This window comes from Rhinopithecus roxellana, chromosome 15 (assembly GCF_007565055.1).
Source record: "Rhinopithecus roxellana isolate Shanxi Qingling chromosome 15, ASM756505v1, whole genome shotgun sequence".
Lineage (NCBI taxonomy): Eukaryota > Metazoa > Chordata > Mammalia > Primates > Cercopithecidae > Rhinopithecus > Rhinopithecus roxellana.
In genome coordinates this window covers 108,351,672-108,376,023 of record NC_044563.1, presented here as the reverse complement: position 1 = coordinate 108,376,023, position 24,352 = coordinate 108,351,672, and the positions used below count along the sequence as shown (strand labels likewise).

The 24,352-nt window shown below is 45.5% G+C and overlaps 1 protein-coding gene across 4 annotated transcripts in view; it reads left to right on the top strand.

The window, feature by feature from the left end:
* LDLRAD3 (low density lipoprotein receptor class A domain containing 3) overlaps positions 1–24,352 on the top strand; it is a 291,981-nt gene that overhangs the window by 70,131 nt on the left and 197,498 nt on the right. For 3 of the 4 annotated variants that reach the window (XM_030917618.1, XM_030917620.1, XM_030917619.1), the window contains exon 2: positions 22,750–22,896. In XM_030917618.1, the coding sequence (XP_030773478.1) occupies positions 22,750–22,896 (147 nt within the window). Of the gene's footprint in view, positions 1–22,187; positions 22,231–22,749; positions 22,897–24,352 lie in introns of those variants that run through there. The other variant, XM_030917621.1, reaches the window with a different exon arrangement.

Genomic DNA, 24,352 nt, shown 5'->3' with positions numbered 1-24,352 from the left:
CCTGATGCTTTCCCTCCCCTCACCCCCCCATACCCTGACAGGCCCCTGTGTGTGCTGTTCCCCTCCCTGTGTCCATGTGTTCTCATTGTTCAACTCCCACTTATGAGTGAGAACATGTGGCGTTTGGTTTTCTGTTCCTGTGTTAGTTTGCCGAGAATGATGGCTTCCAGCTTCATCCACGTCCCTGCAAAGGACATGAACTCATTCTTTTTTATGGCTGCATAGTATTCCATGGTATGTATGTGCCACATTTTCTTTAGGAGTGATGTCTATTTCTTTGGATGGTGTTTTACAAAGTCTGTTTCCTTTTCTTCTCAGGAGTTTGCAACCCCCCAGGGGAGTGTGCCTGAGTTTTTCCCTTCTGTCTAGCTGGGGTGATTGACAGTGGATGTTACAGATGCCTTGAAGTCTTTCTGCCTCCCATCCACCAATTTTGCTGCTGCCTCGTAGATAAGTGTTGTCCGCTAGGATCAGGAAGACATTGGTGGAGAGCTAAGGCAAGGTAGACTTTGCAGGCACACCCCCTTTTTTTTCCTCCATAAAGATACTTTGTAAAAAAATCTTAAGTTGGTTCTTTCTTTTGAAACCTTTCCTCCCATGGTTTTGGTTGTGTGTCCTGCTGCTGAACTGTGGGCCTGTGATTCTTGGGCCTGACAAGTGTGCGCTGAGGTGTTCCTTCCACGCCTCCCTGTTCTTGGAGGCTGAGCTTTGAGCAGACCTTTGTGTGTTTACACAAGTTTGGGATTTTTACTGGGGTTGGGGAGGTGTCTGGAGATTGAATTGCTCTGGGTGGAAGTTTGAACAGAAGCTGTTTGTTTTGTGGGAACACAGGAAGCTGTTCTGAGAGAGAGAGACAGACAGACAGACAGGGGTGCATGACCAGCATGGAACTGTGTACTAAATACAAAGGAATGGTATTACCAGCCTGGCCTTTAATGAAAATGCTATATAATACCATTATGGGAAATGATGACTTCTGTTGTGCCCAAGGAATGGAAGTGGCTGGAAGGGTGCAGTACGGGGTGTGCATGGTACCTGCAGTGATGGTAATGCCTGGAGTGCTCTTAAAGTCGCAACTCCCCTTGTCTCACCTGCTGCCTGCTTTCCCGCCTGCAGTGAGGAGGTGGCAGAAACTCTCCTGGTGAGGTGAAATCAGCCTTCCTCTCCCAGGGTTCAGACTCCTTCCTGAACATCTATCTCGGCAGCGGTGGTGACAGGGCAGTGCCTTTTTGAAAGAGTTATTATGGCAAAAAAGAGGAAGCAAGCCAGGTTCAGACTTCTCCCTTGGCTGCAGGCAGAAACCAGCATTCCAGCCAGAAACCAGCATTCAGTTGCCTAGTCTGTAGACTCATCAAACGTAAATTATTCTGGATTGCTTTTCTCTATAGTTTGCTATAAGCTTTATGATTTATTTTTATTTTTATTTTTTATTTTTTGCCAAAGACAAATAAAAAACGTTTAAACAAAAGAAGGGGGGAGCCCCCAAACAAACTACGTGAAAAAGTTCAGTGAAGAGCCCCCTAAGATTCCTGATAACGAAGAATAATCCCAGAAGAGTTTGGAAAGTGAGTTGGATTTTAACTGGAGCTGGAATTGGCTTCTAGGAGGCGAGTCCCCTACTCCCTGTTCAGATTCATTTTGGAACCGAAGCGATAGCAGCCATGTAGACTTTTCTGAATGCATCCCAGAGTTTGGCTCTTCACGCGAGCTTCAGTAGATGCCACTGCAGAGCCTTGCGCCAGGTCTGAGAAGTTTGCATGCTTGGAGTTTATCAGGGTGTGGCTCATGCCATTTTGGGCATTGCAGAAAAGGAGTGGAGCTGTTTTGAGGATTCGGAGAAAATGAGTGAATAAATTAAAAATAAATCCAGGACATGCCATTCCCCGCCCCTCCTCACATTGCCTGTCCCCGTCCCCACCCCTTGTCATTGCATTATGAAGTCCTTGGACTTGATAGTGAGGTTGCTGGTGGCTCAGGCTGTGGAAGGAAGAAAGGAATGGTGTCTATGAGCCAGCTGTGCTGTTCAAAAACATGGTTTTTATTTTTTATTTAAGTAAACTTTTTATAGAAACTTAACACACGCACCGAAGAGCGCGCAGATGTTAACTGGGGAGCTCTATGAATTTTCATGAAGTAAACACACCTGGGGAACCAGGGCTTAGCTCAAGAAGTACAGCATTGCCAACCCCAGAGCCCCGGTGGCGCCCGCACTCCATCCTCCCCACCCCCGCCCCACTGTCCGGACTTCCAATGTCACAGATTCCTTTCTTCTGTTTTTGAACTGGCAAGAATGTCTGGCTCCTTTTACTCCACATTAAAAAGATATAGTTTCCACCTCATCTTCCAGGAGGTGAGTTGTAGGATAACCCTCCACCCACTTGGGTTGCAAGGACAACTCCAAAACCTTGGCAACCCGACATCCCACAGCCTTGGGCTCCAGACTCCAGAACTCTTATTCCAGGCGCCCTTGAATGAGCTCCTCTGTTTTCCAGCAGAAATCGTGGCCTAATGCCACCTGGAAGACCCAGTAGCGTGGAAACGGGAGTCCAGAGCAGGCTATAATTGTGAGCTCACAGGGAGGGCAAGCGAGATTTGGAGAGACCTGCCACATTCCCCACAGAGGGCGAATGACGTTTACATCCCTTAATCAGAGTCAGAAACATCCCACCCAGGCAACTGAGGCATGGCCCTTTTGTGGGGAGTGGGGCTGGCCAGAAGGGAGGGGAGAAGTGTGGCTGTGGAAGGTGGCTCATAAGAGCTTTTCTAGAATACATTTGTGTTCTAAAAGGGAATAAAAGGAAACATAGCCCTTGGGTCATTTTCTATGATAACTCATTAATAAGCAGTCATCCACAGGTTTCTCTAAGTGATTCCTTGTTTAGTTTTTCTTTTTAGTTTAAGACAGCATTTGGGACTGTTAGTTTCTGACTGTATCGAGTACTCTTATCCCAAACTTGCTTCTCTTGTGCTTTAAGGAATGCTTCTTGAAGATATTTTGTAATTTCGTAAGATGACTGTTTCCTTTTGGGTTTTGTTTCTTAAGGTTAAAGGAGCAAATCTTTCTCTGTGTGTATGTATTTTTATAATGAGCAGCGCTATGCAACCTCTCCCCTAAATTAGCTTGGCTGCGCTCATAAGTTCTCCAGGCATATTTACTATGGTGACATTTTAAGCAATTGGTTCTGAAGTAAAAGATGCCAATAGAAAATATACCTACATTCTAAAAGGACCTCTCAATTCCTTCCCTGCAGGGTGTGTGTTCTAAGACGATGGAGATATAAATACCAGTACTATACATCTACATCTCTAGCGATGAACAAACAGATATAAATACCAGTACTATACATCTACATCTCTAGCGATGAACAGACATGGGATTCTGCTATACATATTGTTTTGCAACTTGCTCTTTCCCTTCTGACTCTATTGTGGCTGTTCTTCCATATCAGTACATTGTAACTCCTGAATTCTTTTTAAAGGCTGATGTGGTAGTATGGCTATATGGCATCATAGGAGGGGACCTCAGAAAGTTCGTGGAAAGACGGAATTAAAAGATAAAAATATGAACTTTACTCCTCAACGTAAGCTTCATCAAGTTCAAGGCACTTTTGTAAGAGATGATACCAGCCATTTAGTCCATCCCTAAAGAACTGAGGGTTCTGGGAATTTAACCATGCCAATGTGTTTTCCATATTATTAACTGAAGAAAAGTATTTGCCTTTGAAAGATTTTTAGGATTAGGGAACAAAATCAGAAGAAGTCAAGACTGTAAGGAGGCTGCCTCTTGCGTTCCCATTGAAATTCTCAGAAGCTTGCCCTGTTGGATGAGATGAATGAGCAGGCACATTACTAGGATAGAGGAGGACTCTCTAGTGAAGCTTTCTGGGCTGTTTTTCTGCTAAAGCTTTGGCTAACTTTCTCAAAACCTCTCATAATAAGCAGACATTATTGTTCTTTGGCCATCCAAAAAGCCAACAAGCAAAATAGCTCTCAAGTATTCCAAAAAACTGTTGCCATGACCTTTACTCTTGACTGGTCAGCTTTCACTGTGATTGGACTATTTTCACCTCTTGGTAGCCATTGCTTTGATTGTGCCTTTTCTTCATGATTGTACTGATTAAGCCATATTGTGTCTTTTTTTTTTTTTTTTTAAAGACAGAGTCTCCCTCTGTTCCCCAAGCTGGAGTGCATTGGCGTGATCTCGGCTCACTGCAACCTCCGCCTCCCAGATTCAAACAATTCTAGTGCCTTAGCCTCCTGTGTAGGTGGGATTACAGTCGTGCACCCCCATGCCCAGTGACTGTATTTTTGGTAGAGATGGGGTTTCGCTTTGTTGGCCAGGCTGGTCTCCAACTCCTGACCTCAAGTGTTCTACCCACTTGGCCTCCCACAGTGCTGGGATTATAGGCAGGAGCCACTACATCTGGCCCATGTTTCATTTAATACAGTTCTTCAAAGACATGCTTCAGGATCTTGGTCCCACTTGCTTAAAATTTCCATTGAAAGCTCTGTTCTACTCTGTGGCTGATCTGGGAGCCATGGTTTTGGCATTCATCGAGTGCAAACTTCAGTTTTTCAGTCAGAATTGTGTAAGCTGAACCAATTGAAATGTCTGTGGCATTGGCTATTGTTTCTGTTGTTTATCACTGATCCTGTTGAATTAGGGCACAAACGAGATTAACCTTTTCCTCAAAAATTGATGTGGATGGTCTGCGGCTGCAGACTTCATCTTCAACACTGTCTTGCCCCGTCTTAAAATGAGTTAGGCGTTTGTAAACTGCTGATTTTGGCGGGGGGCATTGTTCCCATAAGCTTTTCATAAAGCATCAGTGATTTCATCAGCCTTTCACCCAAGCTTCATCGTGAATTTGATGTTTGTTTTGCTTCAGTTTTAGCAGAATTAACGTTGCTCCTGTAGGGGCTTTTTTCAAATTGATATCTTACCCTTCTTAGTGCCTCAAGCTGGATCCTGTTCAGACATGTTATAAAAAGTTAGTACGAGTTTATTTGAGTACAGAAAAATGTTAAAATCCACGCATAGTTTTTTCATAATATGCATTTTCACGAACTTTTTGAAGATCCCTTTCATTTACCCATCTCCTCTTATAGATACTTAGGTTCTTTAAAGTTTTGAACTTTTACAAGTGATGCTATAAATAAAAAAACCCAATCTTTTATGTGTTTCTCCCTGCATTTATATATTTCTAAGGCTAGATTCCTAGAAATACAATCAGTGAGTCCAAAGGTAAGCGCATTATAAATTGTGCCAGGTGCTGTCAAATGGCCCTAGAGAGATTGTACTACTTTATACTCCCACTAGTAGGGTCTGAGGGTGCCAATTTCCTCACCCTGCCAATCCTCAAGAGTACCCATCTTTCCAACTTTTGTTTTAAAAAATGGCATTTCACCTGCATTTGTTTACCTGCTAGTGAGGCTGTGCATCTTTTCATTTATTAGCCATGTTTATTTTTTGTGCCATGCTTGTTCATTTTCTTTATTCATTTTTTTTCTTGGTTTGTTTGCAGTTCTCATAACTGATTTTTAAGGAGTCCCCATTAGGGACATAGAGGATTGTTTTAAAACATGCATTTAGAAAAAAAAAAAAAAATCTTGATTGGCATTTCTGGCTATAAAGCTTTATAAAAGACCAAGTACTTCTTTCTGGCATTGAAGGCTTTGGTTTTCTGCTTTGTTTTTATTTAATTAGGTGAAATTTTTCCTCCTGGCTGGAGAGTCCGGCTGTCTGTAAATGCATTATCATTTGTGCAGCACTGGGTGGATTGTGATGTGAGGTGGAAAGTGAGCCATGCCAGGCAGAGGTTGGAGCCTGTTGGAGCTGATTATCGTGGGTGTTCAGTGCGAAGCTGGATCTCTTGCCCCGTGTCTCTTAAAAACCGTGGTCTCTCATGTTGTTAGCATAAAGACACTTGATTGACAAAAGGAGAGACAGGCAGAGTCTCTGGAGATGTGCTGGCACTCTGGTTCATTATGTTTCTTTATTCTACTGGCATTTCCTATGTCAGTCTTGCTTCATGTGGAGCCAGTATTCCTCTCTTCACATCCAGGGCATGTGGAGAGCTGCCACCTTCCTTATAGTTAGATAACCTGGCCTCATTGTTTATAGGACACCAGAGCTTCCAGGAATGGGGTGGCCGAGGGCCTGGGTCCTAGCGCTTCGATGGCCTTTGATAACAGAGGCAAGCTCTCGACCGAACCCCTTTAGGCTCCTTCATTCCTGCCAGCCCACTCTTACCTCTCCAGTAGTAAAGGGCTTGTGCCTTTGCCTGCTCTGGGTGAGAGTCCCAGAGCACAGTGGTCCGTCACTGTGTTGCAGCTGTCACTATTCCCTGGATCCAGAAAGAAACAAATAAAGGCCAAAGGTAGGGTGCTAATGGTTTGGGATTCACCCTGGGGAGAAGGTGAATCAACCTCTCTGTGGATGGAAGACTGGAGGCTTGACTGAGAGGCTGTCTGCTACCCAGTGCAGAGCAGAAACAGAGGGCTGACTCAGAGAGGCGTTGTCACCTGCCAGATGCACCTGGGCCTGGCTCTCTTCCCCTTTAACATGTGTCTGACCTTAATTTCCTGTGAGCTGGCTCTGTGGGCATGGGTCATCACAGAATGCTGGGCTTGTCTTACGGGCAGCTGTGTCAGATGGTGCTGACAGCACATGTTATCACATGCATAGTCCTCGTGCCCCAGAGTTCTGGAGGCAAGCTTTTACCTGCCAAGGCTGCAGTATGAAGTACTGGGCTACATTTGAATTTTTACTTTGGGCCATAAAGAATTACTGGTTTACACTCAAGCTAATCTGGAGGTACAGGTTGCCTCACAGAAAATCCTAGGGTCCATAGCCTTCTCAGGAAAGACAATAATAAAATGAATAAAAAAGAATATGAATACAAACATGACTTTCTGGTTCCTGTCCCCACTCCTGCCTTTTAAAATAAGCAAGTTATCTGAGCATGAAGAGACATGTTTTAGTTCTGTAATCTTAAAATGCATGCAAATAGGAACTGTCCACAAGATGGAGGAATAATCCTAATTTGAAGGAATAATCCACAAAATGTTTATAGTGTTTTACAGGGAAGCAACTGTCCATTTTTTTCCCTCCTCCTTTTTCTCTTTCCATTTCAACAGACACTCTGTTGTGGGCCCTGGGCTGCATTAGAACACATTCCCTCCTCTAGTATCAAAGTTGCTCCTGGGTTGTTGGGGAGAAGAAAGGCACCCAACAGAAATTTGTGAAGCATTATGGTAAATGAAGAGATCGAGGTTTGCATAAGTTATGTTGAGAGGTCTGAGTGGGGGCATGTACCTTGTCTTGGGGGGACTAGGGAGAAAACCCCTGGAGAGGTGGGCTGGCCAGGATACCCAGGCCGCCTCTGGTGACCCAGGTACCTTGAGTTTTACCTGCTGTGGAATGGGGATTTGAAACAGCATGTGACATGGTCAGATTTGTTCTACAGCTGTGTGAAGGATGCTTTTAGGGGCCAACACTGGAGCCAGGAAAGCCAGTAAGGAAGCCATTAGTGCCAAACAGGTAAGAAAAGCGTTTTGACTAGGGTTGTGAGCGGCAGGAATGGGACATATTAATGAAAGCACCAGTTGGTTGATGGCGGTAGGGGTGAGGGAGAGGGATGGTTGGTGGTTCTACCAGCTGAGATAGCGCATGATGCAGGAGGAGCAGCTTTAGAAGAAAGCCCCAAAATTCTGTTTTGGACATGCTGAGCTTGTGCCAGGGATGGAAGTATCTTTGGCAATACGGGGTGGAAATGTGAAGCCAAGGGTGGAGGATGTCGTTGAAGGGAAGAGAGCTGAATTGGCCGTGTTGGTTTGGAAGTTATCACCGTGAAGGTCCAACTAATAGTGGACAAAAGGACTTAACTAGGGAAGATGTCGCTTGCTTAAGCAGTTGGGAGCAAAACTCTGAAGGCTGTTAGGGGAGGGAAAGGAACTTCCAAGATGACTGAGAAGAAATGATCAGAGAGCCAGGTGTGAACAGGAGGCAGAGGAAGAGAAGAATATGGTGTGAGGGTGGCCAAGGGAATGGAGTTTCAGAAGGAGGGAGTGATCTAGCTGATCCAGAGCAGCAGAATTGTGCCTAAGGAAAAGATGGAAAATTAACATTTGAGTTCAATGATTGGGAGGTCCCCCAGTGACTTTGTGAAGACAGATTCAGAGAGAGTGATGGTGGTGGGAATCAGTGATGGTGGAGAGAGCAGATGGCAAGGGATTGAAGAATATGCAGACTGTAAGGTTTAAACCTTGTTTTTTTTTTCAGACGGGGTCTGGCTCTGTCTCCCAGGCTGGAATGCAGTGGCATGATCTTGGCTCACTGCAACCCCTGCCTACGGGGCTCAAGTGATCCTCCCACCTCAGCCTCCTGAGTAGCTGGGACTTACAGGCACACGCCACCATGACTGGCTAATTTTTAATTCTTTTTTTTTTGGTAGAAATGACATCTCACTATATACCCCAGGCTGGTCTTGAACTTCTAGGCTCAAGTAATCCTCCCACCTGAGCCCTGCCAAGTGCTGAGATTACAGGCGTGAGCCACTGCGCCTGGCCTCAAACCTATTTACAGGTTAATCATGGTCTCAGCATTCACCAGGCCTTTGACTTCTTCCAGCATCTTGGTATTGAGCTGCCCCTGTTAGCAGGGAGCAATGGAGTCACCTGAAGAACTGGACCCACACTGTGGGGCATGTTATTTCAATTTACTGAAAAATCATTTCCTAATGAACAGTTCCCTTCTGTTCTTTCATCTTGCCTGGTATGATTCTATTGTATTCAGTTCGGGGTCGATCCTTTTACACTTCAGATCACCCTTCCTCTAATTATTAATCATGTAACTACATTAGAATGCTTTGTCTTATGAAATGACATGTTATGTACCTACATTACATCTGGTCTTTATATCATAGTAATTCTTTAATCATGAATAATAACACCTTTAAGAAATGAGCCCTAGTTAATCTTATGGCCACTATCTGCATGCTGTCATAAAATGTGTGAAAAATTCAGAAGCTTCTACTGAATTTTAGTATATATATATATTTTTTTTTTTTTTTTTTTTTTTTCCTGAAGAGGTTTTCTGGTGTGAGTGATACACAGTGAGAATTCTACTGTTTTCAGGTCTGTGACTACTTGGCTCCAATACCAAAATGGACAAAACAGCCCTTTGATTACCCAGGGAGCCTGTCAAGTTTGTATTTGGTCAGCCTCTGTTTTACATATAAGGAAACTGAGGCACAGGGCGGGTAATTCCCTGAGCTTGGAAAGTAATGGTAATAGAATTCAGTGTGTGGGCTCCAGGGCTGACTCAAATGAGAAGAGCTCTATAATCCATCTTTAATTTTTAAACTTGCTTCGTTTTCCGGAAGGTCCTAAGCTACCTTTTCATAGGCTACCCTTTGCAATCTGGAAACCCCAAACAGGTTCGTCTACACAATTTCAGCCCTTTAAAACAGATTTACCAAATCTGATAGTCTCTTGCAAAGGTAAATTGCTCGCTCAGGAGGTCTGAAAGCTGCGATCATTCAGACATGCATACTAAAGTGGGGACTCCATGGTAAACACTGCTTAACTCTGGCACTTTCTAGATGTACAAACATCATTTGCTCAAGAAGTCAGCTAATTCCTCATGATGGAGGGCCTGTCGTCGTGCTCAGGAGGGAGTGTGCCTGCTGTGAGCAGATTGTAGAAGCGGGGTGGACCAGTTTAATGGATTAAGCTACTTAAGAAAATGTAAAAAGACTCCCCGGTGAATATGCATACCCTTGTTCCTGACGGAAACAGGCTGGCATTTTTGATCTCCCTGGCAGGGTTGCTTTCCCAATCAGAAGTGATAAGCCAAACAGTCATTTATTTGCTGAGACATGATGGAAGATTATGGATAATTGAACTGAACCAGAGAGGCCCTTTAATCCATAGGGAACGGGAGGCAGGTGTGATTCCTGTCCCTTTGGAGATTATTTTCTCCTGTTGCAGGGGGCTATGGGGACTAGCCATCTCCTAGCTGACAGTGGAAAAGGTCGGAGTTGTAAAGTGCAGAGGCCAGAATTGGGTCTCATTTGGGAGCTGGAGACCTGGATTCTTTGGCCAGCTTCAGCACTGCCTTTTGATGAGCTAGTTGATCTCTGGGTTTTAGTGTCTCTGTATTAAACAGGAGGAACTATTTTCAGTACCTGCCTTTCAAGGATCTCTGTGTCAATCCCACTTATTATTTTTAAATGCTGAAGACTCTATCTAGGACAGGCACATGATGTGTGTTTGCCTGCTATGGGGACGATTACAAGTCCACAGAAACAAAGAATGAGTAGGGGAATTGGGTTGTCATCTGTTACTGCCTTACTTTATGCATGGGGAAACTGAGGCTTAGGGAAATGAAGCAACTCCCCCAAAGCCCAGTGGTGAGTTCCAAATGCCTTTTCTTTTAACCTGCTTTATAGCTTTATAGTTGTTTGGAAGGGTTGGTTCATGTGTATAGTTTGGCTGCTATTAAAGAGCTCTAGGAATGACTTCAGGAGGGCTAATTATTTCTTAGGAATAACTGAGCTGAGGCCATCGTGTATGAGAAGACACACAGCCAGATTCTGCATTGGGAGCTCTTTAACTGTGTCCTTAAAACCTGGTATCTGGCCCCACAATCTGCTTTTCTGGATCTAAGGGACCACCAGGTCCCAGACAACCAGCCCAAATTCCGGCAGGCTTCCCATCTGACCAGGTTACACCCTCTCGAGAGAGGCAGGAAGAGAAAAGGGACCCAGCCTTCTCTGACTCAGAGAGTCAGTAAGAATGTGTGGAGGGAAGGAAGGTGTGACATATACTCGTACCATTTATTAAACCCCAAGTACATACCACCTGCTCTCTCTATATGCTTTATCCTTCTATCTCTTGTATGTCCACATTTTACCTATATTTATATATATTTTATCTATATCTATATCTATATCGATATCTTTATGATTATTTGTATCTATCATCCCTCTATCCCTCAGCAATGCTGCCCGGGAGGTGGGGTTTCCTCAGTTTTACAAATGGAAAATTGAAGCTCAGAGAGGGTAGCTCTCTTGTCTGAAGTTGCCACAGCTTGTTATGGTTATAAGAGAATCAGGCATTAGAACCCAAGTCTGGCTCATTCCTGAGCTCATGCTCTTTTTAACAGACTGCCTTCCCAGAAGGGAGGACAAGGTGCAGGGATTGGGCTTCACAGTCTGGTTTGCTTGCCTTCCCCCATCCTTCACCCTCAAACCACTTCTTCTGTGCTGGCCGCCCTGGTTTTTGACTCTGCTCTGTGCCTTTGGCCCCTCCTTAGTTGCAAAAACTAGGGGTCCCTACCAAGTCACAGCCTTGGCTACCCCCAGCTGAGCCCATCTGAGCCTTGGTCAGCCTCCTGCAGCCCCATGTTGAGGGGTGAGGAGGCAGATGGTGTGGACTATTCTAAGGAAGACAGCTTTACTGTGGCTTTCCTTGCCCTGACTTCTTAGGGAGATAGTATTCAAAGAATATCTGGCCTACTGGCTAGGCCTTGCTATTTCTGTTTTTGGAATTTCATGGCTTAATAAGTTTGGTGGGTAAATCTATCTTAGGAGATATGTTTATTTTTTCCTCCACAATCAGCTTCTACCCTGCAACTGTTGCTGCCTTTCAGAATACGAACAGAGTTCATACTAGATGGAATCTCCCAGAAGAATGTCTTTGCATTTGCTCTTTCTTGTCCAGTATGAACACTTGCCCCCTTTTATCTTGCATTCCTTTGTAGTTGGTGGGGTTTTTGAAGTAAGAATAAAGTGGTAAAAGCTTCCATATGTCTTTCATAGGGGTTTTTTCCCCTCAAATATTAGTGTAATTTTTGCTCTTTATAATGAAATTTTAGCAATGAAACATTTTTTAAAGGGGAGAGAAAAGTTACCAAGAATAACACAAAGCCCGCTGTGTGCCTGCCACCCAGTTCCCCTGAATTCTTATATTTTGCCATGCTGACTTCAGATTTTTTTTAAAGACAGAAATCTTGTTGGCCGGGCGCGGTGGCTCAAGCCTGTAATCCCAGCACTTTGGGAGGCCGAGACGGGCGGATCATGAGGTCAGGAGATCGAGACCATCCTGGCTAACACGGTGAAACCCCATCTCTACCAAAAATACAAAAACTAGCCGGGCGAGGTGGCGGGCGCCTGTAGTCCCAGCTACTCCGGAGGCTGAGGCAGGAGAATGGCGTAAACCCAGGAGGCGGAGCTTGCAGTGAGCTGAGATCTGGCCACTGCGCTCCAGCCTGGGCGACAGAGCGAGACTCCGTCTCAAAAAAAAAAAAAAAAGAAATCTTGCAGTTGAAGTTCATTGTGTACGATCCCAGGTGCCAGAGGTAGCCACGATCCTGAATTTGATTTTTTTTTTTTTTTTTTTTTTTTTTTTTTTTTTGAGATGGAGTTTCGCTCTTGTTGCCCAGGCTGGAGTGCAGTGGCACGATCTTGGCTCACCGCAACCTCTGCCTCCCGGGTTCTAGCGATTCTCTTGCCTCAGCCTCTCGAGTAGCTGGGATTACAGGCATGCACTACCACGCCCAGCTAATTTTTGTGTTTTTAGTAGAGACGGGGTTTCACCATGTTGGTCAGGCTGGTCTCGAACTCCTGAGCTTAGATGATCCGCCTGCTTTGGCCTCCCAAAGTGCTGAGATTACAGGTATGAGCCACCACACCCGGCCCTGAATTTGATATTTATCTCTCCTGTACATTTAAAAAATCTGTATGTATCCATTAAAATAGGATGTAGGTGATATTCTGCAGTTTGCTCTTTTCACTTAGCAGTGAGTTTTCTCAGATTTCCCTGTGTTGAGTCATGTCAACCCTAGTTCATTTAATTGAAGTTCTGAGTAGCCTTTCATTGTGTGAATGTACTCTGTTTCCTCATCCATTCTCCTTTTGATGAACATTTAGTTTGTCTTATAGTTTTGTATGATAGTAGTGTCTCACTGAATGTTCTCTTACTGTCACCCTGTGCACATGTGCGTGTTTGTCCCTAGGCCTAGAGTATGTATTGGGATTGGCTGGGTCAAAGTGTTAGAGGTGTTTAAACCAGAGTGATTCCATCTTAATAGGGGCTGGATAAAATAAGGCTGAGACCTACTGGGCTGCATTCCCAGGAGGTTAGGCATTCTAAGTCACAGGATGAGATAGGAGGTCGGCAGAACATACAGGTCATAAAGACCTGCTGATACAACAGGTTTCAGTAAAGAAGCCGGCTAAAACCCACCAAAACCAAGATGGCGAGGAACTTGACCTCTGGTCGTCCTCATTGCTCATTATATGCTAATTACAATACATTAGCATGCTAAAAGACACTCCCACCAGTGCCATAACAGCTTCCAAATGCCATGGATTTGGAATGTCAGGAAGTTACCCTATATGGTCTAACATGGGGAGGAGTCCTCACTTCCAGGAATTGCCCACCCCTTTCCTAGAAAACTTAGGAATGATCCACCCTTTGTTTAGCATGTAATCAAGAAATAACCATAACAATGAGCAACCAGCAGCCCTTGGGGCTGCTTTGGCTGTGGAGTAGCCATTCTTCTATTCCTTTGCTTTCTTAATAAACTTGCTCTCACGTTACTCTGGATTCGCCTCAAATTCTTTCTTGCATGAGATCCAAGAAGCCTCTGTTGGAGTCTGGATCGGGACCCTTTTCCAGTAACAAGTGTGTGAGCTTCACTAGGAGTTGCCAAATTGCTCTTCAGATGTGCTGTGTGTGAGTTCCTGTTCCTCCCCATCTTCGCGCCACTTGAGAATGTCAGGCTTCAAATTTTTGCAAGTCTGATGGGTGTGAAAGAGAGCCCTCATCATTAATGATTCCATTAATCATTCTTTGATTACAAGTGAGATTGAGTGTATATTAAGTGGCTATTTGAGTTTCCTCATCAGTGAAAGTACCTGTTCATGTGCTTTGTCCATTTTTTCTGCTGGGCTGCTTGTATTTTCTTATATCATTTTGTCAGAAAATTCTAGATATTGATGCTTCGTGGGTTATACATGTGGCAGATAATCTTATTCTAGTTCGTGGCTTCTCTTTCAACTCTGTTTATAATATCTATTGATGATTAGGAGTCTTAACATTTTCTTGCAGTTGTATTTATCAGTCTTTTCCTTTGTGGCCTGTGCTTTGAGTCGTATTTCAGAAGAATTTCTTCCTTACCCTGAACTCATAGAGATACACTTTGGGGCCTATGTGAAGGTTGTTTTGCTTTTCTGGCCTTATTCTTTAGTTGACTTTGGTATTTTCCATATTTGCTCTGCCTGGAGGCATCTGCGCGGAGCAGAAGAGAGGCTATCGAATGGTTCCCAGTGGCTGTGGAAATTGTTGCAGTTGTTCCTGGGCACAAGGGGCTGGGCTGAACTTGGGGTTGTAGCAAAATCCTTCCTGGGCAGTGACTCTTCCTGAGAGGTGCTGAAGTGCAGAGTCGATTGGCTCTCTCATGAGCCCTGGCTTATCGCAGGCCAGATAAAATTGGTCGTAAAGTTGTCCCCTCCTTCAGTTTAGCAGCATGCCCAACTCACTTCCTCCTGCCGCTGCTGATTGAGCTGAAAAGACAGAAGGCATGGGGGGATGGCTCCTGCTCTGGGTTCTCTCCCAGGCCTGACCAGCGGCCAGCCCTTGGCAAGGACATGGGTGTGAGTGAAAAGCAAGCGCTTGCAAAAGTTCTTCCAGAAGTTCTTGACTTCAGTGCCTTTACTTGTGGGAACCCAGAAGTGTTCTTCACCCCAATCTCATTTATCCATTGCATATTGCGTGGCAGAGTATATATGGGTTCAACTCCTGTTTAGATAAATTCACAGAACTTAAGAATGTCACAACTGGAAAGGTTCTTAAGGGTCAACAGGTTCCGTTGCCCGTTCATGCAGTCAATAGGCATTTATGGAGGGTCTTCCAGGCACGTGGCACTTGCTGGTTGCTGAGGATGCAACAGCAAGAAGACATGGTGTGGGGAGCAGCCAGTCAACAATGGGGCTCATTTCAGAGTGGTGGGTGTGATGGAATAGGGAGGATGTGCCTTGGGATTGGCCACATTTGTCATTTTCTTATTTTACATAAACGTGTAGTCTTCTAGTGCAGGGAGTCAGTTGGCAAATGGGCTGAAGCCAGCCATCACCTGCTTGTAGACACTCCCTTGAGCAAGGTATGGTTTTCACATATTTAAATAGTTGGGAAAAAAATCAGACATTTATAATATATTTTGATAATGGGAAACAGTAACTTTGAACCTTAATTAAGTGAAATGTTAATTACCCTTCCCAAAAAGAATTCCATTTTTTTCTTAGTAGACCTATATTACAGAAAATTGTTCCCAATGATTATGAAAATATTTTGAATTTAACCAATAAAAATTTGTGGAATATTCTTTTCTCTCCTCTTATATAGGTACCTTAATTTGGCCTCTTGGCCTACACAGCCTGAAATATTTACTCTGGCCATTTGCAGACTTGTTCTAGCTGTGTGACCTTGGGCAAGTTACTTCTTCAGTCTCAGTTTCCTCATCTTGCAAAATGGAAATGGTGCCTATTTCATAGGTCTGTTGTAAGGAGTAAAAAAGAACTGAAGGGCCGGGCACAGTGGCTCACGCCTGTAATCCCAGCACTTTGGGAGGCCGAGGCAGGCGGATCAGAAGGTCAGGAGATCGAGACCATCTTGGTCAATATGGGGAAACCCCATCTCTACTAAAAATAAAAAAAAATTAGCTGGGCGTGGTGGCACATGCCTGTAATCAGACAGAAGAATCGCTTGAACCCGGGAGGTGGAGGTTGCAGTGAGCCGAAATGACGCCACTGCACTCCAGCCTGGCCGACAGAGCAAGACTAAGTCTCAAAAAAAAAAAAAAAAAAAAATCCCAGAAAAACGGATCTTCCACTCCTGCCGTGTGTATGTGTTTCAGTAGATGTCAGGTCTTCCCTAGTGAAAAGTCCGTAATAATTGATTTCTTGAGGGCTGTTAAAGGGAGCAGGAGGAGGGATGGGATGAGGGTGGGGCCGGGGCTCAGTGCTCATCTTGGAGGTCAGTATCATGACAAACAGCATCTTCCAGAGTTGCTGTCAGACCCCCAAACTGTGGACCTTAGATCTCACAAAGACCGTATCCTGATGGCTCTGCAAACCCACACTAGATTAATATTGCTGCAACATAATTTTCCTCATGAAATGCACTGAAGCATAACTAAAAAAATGTAAGTAGCAGCTATCAGGACCTTAATGAGGTTATAAATACAGCAAGAAAATAATTTATAAAACTCTTTCTTGGTGAAAAACTGTCCTTTACCTAGACCTCTTTGCTTGCCCCATTAATAACAGCCATTGGCTTTCTTTACTGACTCGCTTTGTAAGAAAGGAACAAAGCCTTTATCATTTTGTAACTCATGCTGCTTTACCCTTGTAGGAGAAACAGCCATATAGCTATAGGAAGTGCAGACACCTCATGGCAGAGTAGGCAGCTAGGCCCACTCACTATCCCGGTGACTTGCTCCATCTATCAGTTGTTCCTGCTGCAGTATTGCACACCATCTTCTTTTAGGATCGTAGGCAGTGTAAATATGATATCTGTGGATATCAATAGCCAGTGGTCCTGGGCTGAATCCAGGGGTCATGTTATACCTTCTCACCAATTTCCCTGGGCTGTCTTTCTTGAACAGATGGGTAAATGGAGGCTGGGGCTACTGGAATGAGCTCACAGGGCAGGGTGGCCTGAAGAGTCTAGACAGAGCTGGAGACCTGGCTATGCTGAGGTGCTTAGATCCAGAAGGCCCATCTTCGCCCCAGACTCAGCCTTGTGTGACTATTCTTGGTGACAGCTGGAGTGCTCTTCATAGTCAGGCTCCAGCAGGAAGCAGTTTGATGGGAACCGAATGGGAAATGCACAGGACAGATGTCTCTGGTTCCTTCTTACACTGATGCTACCATGCGGAGCAGCCTAGAGTCAAGGAGGTCTTCGGGGATTTTCTAGGGATGTTTGTAAACAGATCGTTGCACAGCAGCTCCCTTACTGGCCTTGTGCCTGTGCATGGAATATGTATGTGTGTGTGTGTCTGTGTGTATACGTTTAAAGAAGGCAGTCATGGAAAACAGACAGTGGCATTCAGTGACCTCATAACACTATGTTGGCATTAGGCAGTGGAAAGAGGTTATTAATTTTCTGGGGAGGTTTTAGACAAGATCCATTTGAGATTTGAGATTTGCAAAACCAAATGCTAAGCCTGTGTGTCTGTACATATGTATGGGTGTATGTCTTGCTTTTGCTGGTCACTGAGCCTTCAGATCCAGATTGTCAGGAAGCAGAGGATAAAAATGAAGGCCACTGGGCAGAAGTTGGAAAGCAGGGCTGTCATGGTTTGCAGATGTCAATTCTAGATTGCATCATGACAAGGGGTCCCCCTAGGGTGGGAAGAACAGCAGAAGGAGAGGTCCCCCTAGGGTGGGAAGAACAGCAGGAGAGGAGAGAGCCAGGAGGACTCCAGCTGGTAGGATGGAATTCCCATTTCTCAGCTGGAAAAGTCAACATCACTAACTGCATGTTCTGGAGTAATTTGAGTGGAATGCAGCAGCTGTCTGAGTTTGTGTAGTTGCACCAATTTTGGCCCCCTTGTCAAATATAAATTTGTGGGAGCCAGCAGTTTTGGAAGAAGCTTCTGTAGCAGGCTGTTTGCCTTTGTCCAATAGAATGGGACTTGGAATTTTTTTTTTTTTTTCATTTTTGGTGCAGATGGTATAGTTATTTTAAGTAAGTGATGTGCTGCAGTGAAAATGGGCAACTCTTTTTCATTTTTCAGCTTAATGAAAAAAAGAGAAGGGAGGAGGAGAAACCCCAGCTAGCCAACTTTGTGCTAATGCTTGTCTTTTTTGGATTCGAAATGTGTCCCAAGGCACTAAGATGGGATAAATATTTCAGCCACTAGAAAGTCCTGCTGTCGGCCTGAAAAGATTTCTAACCTCTTTTAAAGCAGACTGGGTAGTAATGTACTTGTACAAATCCAGACACCCCCATGTCTTGTTTTAACTATGCATGTACAGATTCTACTCACATTCTAGGGGGATGAGGCAAGGGGCAGATGGAACTCTCTAGGGAAGAGTATGGGGGAAAGGGAGGAAATAAATTAGTGACTGAACATTATCCTTTCTTCTTAGAGTGGTTACAAGTATTCATTGGAGACCTACAGAGTGGTCAGGTGCCCAGGGTGCAGAGTTGAACAAAACAGTGCCTCTCTGCCTTCATGGAGTGTTCAATCTAGGTGGAGAGATAGTACAGACACACCAGTAAGCAAAAGTTGGAATAAAGGAAAACAGGACATTACCAGCGTGAAAAACAGGGGGACGAGCTTTAGATTGAGTGTCCATGAAGGGACCTGAAGAAGTGATTTAAGCTGAGGTCTGAAGGATGAATGAGGTTAGCCTTGCAGTGTATTAGTTTGCTCCGGCTGCTGTTAGGTTGGTGCAGATGTGATTTCCTTGTGCGTTATGCAACTACTTTTGCACCAACCTAACATAGCAAAGTTCACAGGCTAGGTGGCTGAAACGACAGAAGTTTGTTTTCTCACAGTGCTGGAGGCAAGAAGTCTGAGATGGAGGTGCAGGATTAGTTTCCTCTGAGGCCCCTCTTCCTTGGTTTATGAATGGTCGTCTTCTCCCTGTGTCCTCACATGGTCTTCCCTCTTCCATGGTCTCTGTCCTGATCTCTTCCCAGAAGGACATCAGTCATACTGAATTAGGGCCCACCCTAATGCCATTGTTTTAAAGATCCTCATCTCCAAATACAGTCACATTCGGAAGTTCTGAGGTTCAGGACTTCAACATATAAATTTTGGGGGGACACAATTGAGCCCATTACACAGATGAAAGGTAGGTGGAAGAATGTCCGGGGTCAGCAAACAGCACATCTGGAGGCCTCACAGCAGGGGGCACTGAGGTGTGTTGCAGGAGATGGTTCGAAATGAGTATCTAGAAGCAAGCAGCAACTAGACCATGCTGGACTTTGTAAACTATAGCCAGAGGTTTAGATTTATTCTGAGGACACAGAGAACCCGTAGTGCATTTTAAAATCTCACTCTGTGTGAAGAGAAGGAACTGGAGGGAGTGAGAAGTGGGAAGTCCAAAGGTTTTTTAATTAATAAACTAAAGTTTGTCAACCTCGGCACTATTGACATTTTCAGCTGGATGATTCTTCATTATGGGGGCTGTCTTGTGCATTACAGGAGGTATAGCAACATCTCTGGACTCTGCCCACTAGATGCCAATAGCACCCCCATCTCCCCATCACGACAACCCAAAATGTCTCCAGACAGTGCCGTATGTTCCCTGGGGGGGCAAAATTGATCCCTGTTGAAAACCCATGGTTGAAAAGGGCAAGAGATAATGGCAACTTGGATTGGGTGGTGCCAGTTGAGTGATGGGTTTGCAAATTGGATGGGTTTGAGGCAGGTTTTTGAAGGCAGAATCAATAAGATTTAACCTGCCTTTGCCTTAGTTTCTCCTCATGCCTTTTTTTTTTTTTTTTTTTTTAAAGACAGAGTTTTGCTCTTGTTGCCTAGGCTGGAGTACAATGGCGTGGTCTTGGCTCACTGCAACTTCCACCTCCCAGGTTCAAGCGATTCTCCTGCCTCAGACTCCCAAGTAGCTGGGATTACAGGTGTGCATCCACACCTGGCTAATTTTGTACTTTTAGTAGAGATAGGGTTTCACCATGTTGGTAGGCTCGTCTCAAACTCCTGACCTCAAGTGATCCACCCACCTCAGCCTCCCAAAGTGCTGGGATTACAGGTGTGAGCTACCGTTACGGGCCCTCCTCATGCTTTTGAGTTTGATCATGTCACTTCCCTGAAGCACATGGCTGTGCACCACCTGCATGCCTAATACAGTTGTTCAGAAGAGCAAAAAGAATGTGCCTCTCTGTTATTGTTCACCAGGCCCCAGGATCCCTGGTCCTACTGAGAAAGCACTTTGAGCCCCGTGGCTGGCAGGACCACCTGTGTGTAACAGACATGGTATTTAGTCTCTGCATCTATCCATCCATTTGTCAAGTCCATGTGCCGCCAGCCTTACTGACTCTCAGAGGAAGTGCTTTGGAATCTAATCTGGCCAATTTTCCTGCTCCAGAAATCTGTTTATCAGAACATGATTTCACAGTTGCAGTGACATTTCCAGGGGGGCTTGCCTTCGAGGAGCTACCTCTACAAATGCACGTGTAAGTATTTCCATACAAAGCAGAATGACCAATACATTCTCGGTCCCTGGAGAGTTCTCTGCTTGCTGGAGAAGCCCAGAGCAGTTGTTAGCAAACGGCTGGAATGTGTGGATTTTCTGGGTTAAGCATTCGTTGTCTGGCTGGTATCCAGTACCTGGCTGCCCTTCTAGGGTCCCCCTCAAGCCCTTGCCTGGACATGGTGAATTGGTTTCATGTTCTTCTCGGGGTTGTTAGTGGCTTTCTGGAGTCCAGTCTTGAGAGGGAGTCTCATATGGATTCTGGGCTCGGTGGAACAGAGCATCATGATTAATTAGGGATGGCCGACTTTGCACTAGGATAGGAGAAATTGCAGCAGAATAGAAGAAATAGTAGCATAATACCTTTGCGTTTCCTAACAATCAGAGCTGCATGATTTTTAAATTCCATGTCATTCCATGTTCTGGGCTACATCTTCCTGCACAGAGTCTTTGCTGACACTGTTCTCTAGACCTGAGGGGTGCTTAGTTTTTATCTGTGTCTATCAGCATCCACTGTAGATGCTACCCTCTTTCTCGGAATCTTTTTTGAGTTATTTGAATTTTGACTTTGTCTTAAGAACACCAGGGAGCCATTCAATGACCTTTTAAAGTTAAGAAATGGTTGACTTGGTGTTTAGACAGATCCTTCTGGCCGCAGAGGGGAGAGTGGGTTGGAGGGGGGCAAGATGGGAGGCAGGAAGGCCAAGTTGGGAAGTTGTGCTGCGTAGCAGTCCCCGTAAGAGAGGGTGGCTGCTTCGGCTGGAGTCGCAGCTGTGGCAATGGAGAGTCGGGGACTGGCCACATGTAGGAGTTGATAGACTGAGGAGGGGACAAGGGAGATTATTCTAGAGTTCTGATGTGGGCAGTTGGGCAGGGTAGAGCCCCTCATTGTAGCTTCTCTCCTAGAGTTCTCCAGTGAGTGATGAAAGCTCATTTTCAGTAATGAAACATGCTTGTGCATTATTAATTCTGTATAATGCAGCAGATAGTCTACAAGAGAAATTCCATGACACCAAGGCCGGTGGGGTATTGCTTGCCTGTGACGATGTCCATTGTAATTGGTTATTACCTGCTTGTTCTAGTTATAAAATATTTTTAGTATCACCCCAGTGGTACTATCACCAGACTACAGAGTTAGTGCTCATCTGTGTTTGGAGAAGCCAGGTAACACGTCAGAGGAAAGGCGACATATTCGTTTGCTTAAGGGTGTGTAGGGATTTACTAGGAGACCCAGCAGGCCGAAGGGCATCCCTGGTAAAAAAGAATAGCACACATAAAGGATAGTGGCCTGTAGGCGGATATGATGTTAGGTATCTGGAGATCTAGAGATGCTTCTCCTTGGCAAGGTTTTTGAAAGAGAATCATGGACCCTTCTCTTCTGCTGCTACCTCCAGGCAGGTCTAGACATCACTGTTCTTATTTTGCTGTGTGTGCCTTTCCAGCCTAAAGGTATAATAAGCCCTAGGCTTTATCTCTGTATCTTTAGAACATAGCACAAGTATCTGGTCATAAATGTCCAGTAAATGCTTATGGAATGACTCAGGAGGGAGCTCTGGAGCTGCGGTGTGCTGAAGGACTGGTCTTTTTTTTTTTTTTTTTTTTTTCCCTGCTTTTCCTCAAAACTCTTTTACTCACATGGCTCCTTGTCCCCCAGCCATTGATCACAATGGCTCAGACTGGTCAGATCGATCAGATCCTGGCTGCCTTGAAAATCTGCCCCCAGGGTCCACTGGTAGATGAACTCGGCACCCTGCCCACCTCCACCGCCACAGCACTGGCCTTCTCTATTTGCTTTCCAGCCTGAGAGTTGGCTGTTTGGGTTGGGGACTTTGGCACTTTATGACTATGTTCAGTGGAGTTGAATCTGAACTTGCAGCTTGGTTCTCAGCCTCCAGTAACTCTTGGCAGGCAATTTCGTGACCTTGGGACCCTCGTGGAGGTTACAAATCCGGAGTTCAAGATTCAGTGCGGCCTTTTCTACCTGTGCGACCTCAGGCAGGTTGGTTTTATAGGTCTGGGCTCCTGTTTCCTAGAGTGAAATGATCTCCCAGTATTTCTGCCAACTTGGCCCAGCTTCAAGGATTCTGTGATTGTAAGGGCTACAGAGTCTGAGGCCTGGAAAGATCTTACAGTTCCTACTGTTGGAGACATTGGGAGTCCAGTGCTCACTCCTGTCTAGAATTTTAATTTTTAATCACTGCTGATGGGCCAGAAAAGAACAGTTGGAGTTTACAACCAGTCTTTGATGGAGAAAGAAAAAAAGTCAGTGAACACCCATTTTGTGCTCGACATTTAAGTGTGTTTGTTCCCTGTATTTCTCCATTTAGTCCTCTCAGAATCTCTGGAGGTGGAGTGGGGCAGATTATTAGTCCATTTCACAGATGAGGAAACTGAAGGTCAGAGAGATTGAGTCACCTACCGGAAGTCTCACCTATACCGAACCACACACCTTTCAGCTGAGGGGCGCTCAGGTCCCTACTGTTGTTGTGCCATCTGACCTGTCCCCTCTCTCCAACAGAGAGCCAGCTGCTCCCCGGGAACAACTTTACCAACGAGTGCAACATACCAGGCAACTTCATGTGCAGCAATGGACGGTGCATCCCGGGCGCCTGGCAGTGTGATGGGCTGCCTGACTGCTTCGACAAGAGTGATGAGAAGGAGTGCCGTGAGTGGCCTGGCCCTTTGCTGGGGTGGGGTGGCAGCCATCCTGGGGCAGAGGGGAGCAGGTCCTGCGCTGGCTTAGACCCTGCACACTCTGCTTCCTGCAAGCTGGTGGTTTTGTGCCTCTTGCCAGCAGTCCTGCTTCTCTGCTGTATCTCCATCTCAGTGTCACATGATCTGTGTAGACACAGGGATCTTGGTGGAGGTGGAGCCAATGCTTTGAGAGAGCAGAAGGTTTTACCATCAGGCTCTGCTAATCCCTACCCTGGAGTCCCGTCCTTGCCTTCATTTTATATACGATCCAACTGAGCATCCCAGAGGTTATATGGCTGCAGCACCTTAAAACCAGCTAGTGGCACATTGGACGTGGGAACCCAGGGCTGCCTGACTCCAGGGTCCATGCTGGTGACCATCTTACAGAGCACCGTGGAATCTTCTTGATGATTAAATGAGGCATAGCATCCCACCAAGTATCCAGCATGGAGTTGGCACTGAATACATAGTAACGTGCTTTCCCATCCCCTTTCCTCTGCCAATAGATAGGGCTTGAGCCTTTGCTGGGGACATCATCTCCTAATGGGCACCACCAGGGTCAGATGGTTTTGTGATCCTCCCCACCCCACCTCCTTTTCAGCCCTTTGCCTGTTTTGTGCCGCCGAAACATGTGTGAGAGTTGGGTTGATGGTCATCTACGAGAAGAGAGGCACGGGGATGTGAGTTGAGAGGGTCCGTGGTGTCAAATGATCCTGCTCCCTGCCCTGCAGAGGTGTATTTCTCTTCCTCTTCAGTTTGTCTCTGCAGAGTGAGCCTGGCCATGTGCCCTATGTGGTTGTCCTCCTGGGTGCCCTGGTAGGTAGGAAACATGACTGACAGGTGGTGGGCACAGTGTTGTCTCACAGGGGATTGCCTTGAGACCACATGACTAGACGATGGTTCCTGGCTCTTCCGTGTGCTTTGGGTACCGGGCCACGTGGCCTGTCTGACAGGAGAACTGTGTGTCCTGGCTCTGAGCCTGCTGTCTCCCTGGAAGCCAGCTGAGGAAACAGCTGAGGACAGGTTAATCATTTGAACTTCTCTTTTTTTTTTTTCTCCCCGAAATGGAGTCTTGCTGTGTCACCCGGGGCTGGAGTGTAGTGGTGTGATCTTGGCTCACTATAACCCCCACCTCCCAGGTTCAAGCAATTCTCCTGCCTCAGCCTTCTGAGTAGCTGGGATTATAGGCACCCACCACTGCGCCCGACTAATTTTTGTATTTTTAATAGAGACGGGGTTTTACCATATTGGCCAGGCTGGTCTCAAACTCCTGACCTCATGATCCGCCCACCTGAGCCTCCCAAAGTGCTGGGATGACAGGCGTGAGCCACCACGCCCAGCCAATCATTTGAATTTTTAACATATCTCTGACCGGAATTTGGGGCCCCTGTCTGTTGACGCACAGGAAGGGGTACCTCTGACCAGAG